Raw genomic sequence first — 6,000 nt, 5'->3', positions numbered from 1 at the left:
AACCATATATAAGACCGTAAAACAAACCTTAACACATTTCAAAGATTGGAGTCACACAGACCACATCCTCTAACCACAATGCAATTTACCTAAAATCTAAACAAAAGATAATTATTAAGAAACATATTTCTAAATAAAACATGATTCTGAAGAAAAAAACATCATAATAGGAATTTTTAAATATTTAGATGTGAACAATAATAGAAATGTTTTATGTATCTATCAGGGTTTCTCCACCTCAGCACCGCTGATATTTTGAGCTAGATAATTCCTTATTTATTGTGGGGGACTGTCTAGTGCATTGTAACGTGTTCAGCAGCATTTCTGGCCTCTACTCACTAGATGCCATAACACTTCCCTATCATGACAATCAAGTACTCCCAGACATTACCGAATTTCCCCTGGGTGGCAAAAATCACCTGTGGTTCAGAGCCACACACATACTATATGTCTGTGTTTTGTGTGTGTGGATTCTATTTCTGCCTAAAATGTAGAAGGCCAGAATGTATCAATCCTTTTCTAAGAACAATAAAAGATAAATGACAAAAGTATAACTTTCCTTGAGCCAATTACAGAGCTGAGGTCACATCACAACCAAGTGGTCTAGCATCCAAGGAAACACAGAAACATCTAAAGAGAGACAGGTCGTGAATATTTTCTCACCCATGGGAGAATATGAGAGAGAGAAGTGTAAAGTTCCATACAAGTTGATATAAGAAATTCTGTTTAAATTTTCAACAAATTGCTAAAAGATGAATGAGGACTACAATGAGGATGTAGAACCTCTGGGAGCCATAGGCACAAAGGAACTTCACACCTACTCAGATTCTTCTCCATGGATCTACACTGAGTGTTCCTGAGAAAAACTGGAGGCAGAGCAGGAGACAAGAGAAATGCTTTCTCAGTAGTGCAGGCCTGACAAAGGGCAGCAGCCATTGCTGTAGGAAAGGCATGAAGTCCCCCCGCCCCGCCCGCCATGCAGAACCGTTCCCCCTGCAGTATAAAGACCATCAGGGACAGAGGAAGCATACCTTGTTAATTGCTCTCAAGGCACAGGTGAAGAGTTAGTGAGCATAGGGAAAAAGTAAAGGAAAAAAGTCTCTACCCCTGGGAGAGGGGTAAGAAACATTTCTGGACCAAAACCATTAGAGGTATCCTACTGTTGGAGGAAGGGTCTAAAATTCTCTTGCACAAAACCTGCCAAAGATACAGGGCAAAGTTAACTGTCATGGGAAGGAGGAGCAGGAAAAAGGGAGGGCACATAAGGTCTGCTTAAGATTGAGCCTGGACCAGGACAAGAGAAAAATTACCCTACTTGCCCACTACCAGACCAACAAGTACCAAGTAACAACAGAAGTCTGCTACTGGGAGACGGGCAAGAGCATAGAGAGAGATCCCTTCTACTGTGTCCCCATGCAGGAAGGCCAAAATATGAGGACAGAACAGGAACATTTCAAGGGGCGGGGTGACTCTCCAAGACCCCTGCATAAGTACAAAATAACACCAAAGGAATTTGAAGTTAGTAATGTACTGTAGTTGGCTACAGCAACAACAAAACCCAAACACACTCAGGGAGGCTGAGGCAGGCAGATCGCTTGAGCCCAGGAGTTTGAGACCAGCTAAGCAACATAGTGAAACCCTCTCTCTACAAAAAATTCAAAAAAAAAATTAGCCAGACATGGTGGCACATGTCCATGGTCCCAGGTACTCCAGAGGCTGAGGTGGGAGGAGAACCTGAGCCCAGGGAGGTCAAGGCTGCAGTAAGCCGTGTTCATGCCACTGCATTCCAGCTTGCGCAACAGAGAACCTATCTCAAAAAAAAAAAAAAAAAAAAAAAAGGCCCCTACAAAGTTTTTAAACATCTCTACATACATACTACATACACACATACACTCCAATGACCTAGCAGAAGTGGATATACTCATTTCCAGACACAAATAATATCTACTTCCGTTCCCAGTATTCCAAAAGTCATATCCAGCATTCAGTCAAAAATTATGAGACATACAGAAAGAGTAATAGAAAAAAAACTATCAAGGGACAAAGCAATCAATGAGATACAAAGATGATCAAGATGTTAGAACTATCAGACAGGTTATTTAAATAGCTATGACTAATATGTTAAAGGTTATAGTGGGAAAGATGAATAACATTAGAGAGACAGACAACATACATGAACAGATGGAGAATTTCAGCAGAGAGATGAAAACTATAAGAGACAGGTATGTGAGAAAGAAAAGTACTATAACAGAAATGGAAAATGTTATATATGTGTTCACTATTAGACTCAAGACACTGCTGAGGAATCAGTGAATTTGAATACAGGTCAATAGAAATTTTCCAAACTGAAACAGCAAGAGAAAAAACATAAAGAATATAAACTACAGCTACACAATGTTCATTGATGAATCTAAAAATTTATAATTTGGGGCAAAAACAATGTAAATCACAGGAGAATAAAGACAGTACAATTCTATTTATGTGAAGTCTAAAAACAGGTAAAAATACTATTTTGCATCCTTGCAAAATAATATGTGCTAAAATGATAAACAAACAGTATAGTGGGTTAATTACCTCTTTGGGTGAGGGAAGGGAATGAAATCCATAGAGCATTGTGGAGGCAGGAAGGGACAGGAAGCTTCTAAGTTAGTGATAACGTTCAAATTTCTTAATGTAGGTGGTTACACAGACAGTAGCTTTATAATTATTAATTAAAATATGCAAATATGTTTTAAATACTCTTTTTAAATTAAAACCAAATTTTAAAATAATATATTAATAAAAAGTAGGGAGCTACAATTATGAAAGAAACAGGGAACTAAGGCTATGAGTTTAAGATGTAAAATTATGCAGATAAAGATTTTAAAATTTAAGTCAATAATTGGAGAATTTTTTAAATTTTTGTTTGATACATCTTCATATTTAAATGCTTCATGTAAAAGATTCTGCCTGAATTATTTTTCTTTTGCTCAGATGCTTGCTATTATATAGACAAAAATCTAAAAATTGAAAAGGCAACCAAAATTACTCAATTTTTTATGCCTCAATAACGAAATAAACATCTCATTTTTACAGAGTGGCTCCACGGATGAAATTAACTTTTTTTTTATTAAAAAAAGAGAAAGGAAAAATAAAACATAACATTTGAATGAAGATTGTTATAAAATAATCAAAGTACAAGGAATTCTCTTTTATCAACATAAGCTTTATGTAATTGTTTCTAATCAAATTACTTTCACTTTTGGATCTAATAGAAGCATAAAGACTATTTCTGGGGGTAATAGGAAAAAAGGCTGTTATTCAATTTTGAATATTTTGATACATCAGAATTTAATATTTGATTCTTTAGTCATTCTCCTATTTCTATATATGTAACTATATTATTTTGGTATTATGGTATAATTATTTCAGATGTTCAAGAAAACATTTGCAAAAACCCATCCATCAAAAATGCTTTACAAATAATACCACTTCTGGTAAGTACTTGAAGAAGCTCTTTTTTTCTTGTTTTAGGAAACTTCTGATCTTATATACATATCAATACAGGTAAGAACCCCGTGTTAATATTAATGTTTCTTGGGATTGGTTTATAGAGGTTTTCTCCCAATCAGCTTTTTATTATAAGACTGTTCATTAGAATTATGCAAATATTTTCTCATTTTTAAAAATTTAAAGGTTAGAATATTAAGTTTTTTTAACTTTTAGGTTCAGGGATACATGTGCAGCTTTGATAAGTAGGTAAATTGCATATCACAGGGGTTTGACATACAGATTATTTCATCACCAATGTAATAAGCAGAGTACCCAATAGGTAGTTTCTCAATCCTCTCCCTCCTCCTACCTGTCATGGCCTCAAGTGGGCCTCAGTGTCTGTTATGCCCTTCTTTGTATTCATCTGTACTCAAAGTTCAGCCCCCACTTAGAAGTGAGAACATGTGGTATTTGGTTTTCTGTTTCTGTATTAGTTTAAGATTATGGCCTTAGGTCCATTCATATTGCTGCAAAAGACATAATCTTGTTGTGTTTTTATGGCTGCATAGTATTCCATGGTATATATGTACCGTATTTTCTTTATCCAATTTACCTTTGATGGGCATTTAGGTCGATTTCATGTCTTTGTGAATAGTGCTGCAATGAACATACCCCTGCATGTCTTTATGATAGAAGGATTTGCATTCCTTCAGGGTGTATACCCAATAATGGGATTGCTGGGTTGAATGATACTTCTATTTTAAGTTCTTTAAGAAATTGCCACACTGCTTTTCACAATGACTGAACTAATTTGCATTCCCACCGGCAGTGTATAAGTATTCCCTTTTTTCTGCAACCTTGCCAGTATCTGCTATTTTTTGACTTTTTAGTAATAGCCATTCTGACTTGTGTGAGACACTATCTCATTGTGGTTTTGATTTGCATTTTTCAAACAATTAGTGATTTTGAGCTTTTTTCCATATGCTTGTTGGCCACATGTATGTCTTCTTTTGAAAAATGTTTCTTCATGTTCTTTGCCCACTTTTTATTGGGGTTGTTTTTTGCTTGTTAATTTAAGTTCCTTATAGATTCTCCATATTAGGTCAGGCATGGTGACTCACACCTGTAATCCCAGCACTTTGGGAGGTCAAGGCTGGCAGATCACCTGAGGTCAGAAATTCGAGATCAGCCTGGCCAACATGGTAAAACCTTGTCTCTACTGAAAATACAAAAAATTAGCCGGGCGTGGTGGCCTGCACCTGTAGTCCCAACTTCTCAGGAGGCTGAAACAGAAGAATCACTTGAACCTGGGAGGCAGAGGTTGCATTGAGCCAAGATCACACCATTGCACTTCAGCCTGGGCAACAAGAGCGAAACTCCATCTCAAAAAAAAATTTTTTTAAAGATTCTGGATATTAGAACTTTGTCAGATGCATAGTTTGCAAATATTGTCTCCCAGTATTTTGGGAGCTTGTCCATTTAATCTGTTGATAGTTTATTTTGCTATGCAGAAACTCTCTTGTTTGTTAGCTTCCATTTGTCAATTTTTGCTTTTGTTGCAGTTGCTTTTGGTGGCTTCATCATGACATCTTTGCAAGGGCCTATGTCCAGGATGGTGTTTCCTAGGTTACCTTCCAGAATTTTTATAGTTTTAGGTTTTAAGTTTTTAATCCATCTTGAGTTGATTTTTGTATATGGTATAAGGAAGGGGTCCACCTTCAATCTTCTGCACATGGCTAGCCAGTTATCCCAGCACCATTCATTGAATAGGGAATCCTTTCCCCATTGCTTGTTTTCATCAAATTTGTTGAAGATCAGATGGTTATCGGAATACAACATTATTTCTGGGCTGTCTACAGAAAATAAACATTTTTATATCCAGAGTATTTTTGTCAGTCATGGGAGCAGAAACAGGTATGAGTGTATGAATCTTCAAATAATTTTAGATGTGTATCCTAATTGAAAAACTGCTAAAAACTGTACATTGGCAAGGATCCATATCTCTTCCATGTCTTGAGAGGTTTTTATTATTATTATACTTTAAATTCTGGGATACATGTGCAGAACATGCAGGTTTGTTACGTAGGTATACAAATGTCATGGTGGTTTGCTGCACCCATCAACCCATCATCTACATTAGTTATTTCTCCTAATGCTATTCCTCCCACCCCCAACAGGCCCCGGTGTGTGATATTCCCCTCCCTGTGTCCATGTGTTCTAATTGTTCAGCTCCCACTTATGAGTGAGAAGGGGTGTTAAAACTAGATGTTATTGAATCTTTTTTTTATTTATTTATTTATTTATTTATTTTTTCAGCTAGCAAGACAATTTTTTTTCTCCCCATTTATTTATTTTATTGCATTTTAGGTTTTGGTGTACATGTGAAGAACATGCAAAATTGTTGCATAGGTACACACGTGGCAGTGTGATTTGCTGCCTTCTTCCCCATCACCTACATCTGGCATTTCTCCCCTTATCTTTTTTTTATTTTTTGTCTTGGCACTGGGTTCTGGTAAAAATATAAATGAA

General features: G+C 36.3%; 1 protein-coding gene across 7 annotated transcripts in view; it reads left to right on the top strand.

Moving 5' to 3' along the window:
- The window catches only part of CEP126 (centrosomal protein 126), a 102,294-nt gene that overhangs the window by 72,523 nt on the left and 23,771 nt on the right, over positions 1 to 6,000 (top strand). For all 7 annotated transcript variants that reach the window (XR_001826619.2, XM_037740159.1, XM_017533084.2 and 4 more), the window contains one exon: positions 3,412 to 3,476. Coding sequence is in view for 6 of the 7 variants with exons in the window: in XM_037740159.1 (XP_037596087.1) it covers positions 3,412 to 3,476 (65 nt within the window). In the remaining variant the exon portion in view is untranslated. The remainder of the gene's footprint in view (positions 1 to 3,411; positions 3,477 to 6,000) is intronic.

This window comes from Cebus imitator, unplaced genomic scaffold, assembly GCF_001604975.1.
Source record: "Cebus imitator isolate Cc_AM_T3 unplaced genomic scaffold, Cebus_imitator-1.0 Scaffold79, whole genome shotgun sequence".
Lineage (NCBI taxonomy): Eukaryota > Metazoa > Chordata > Mammalia > Primates > Cebidae > Cebus > Cebus imitator.
The sequence above is the reverse complement of the archived record's forward strand: the minus strand, read 5'-3'. Positions and strand labels throughout refer to the sequence as shown.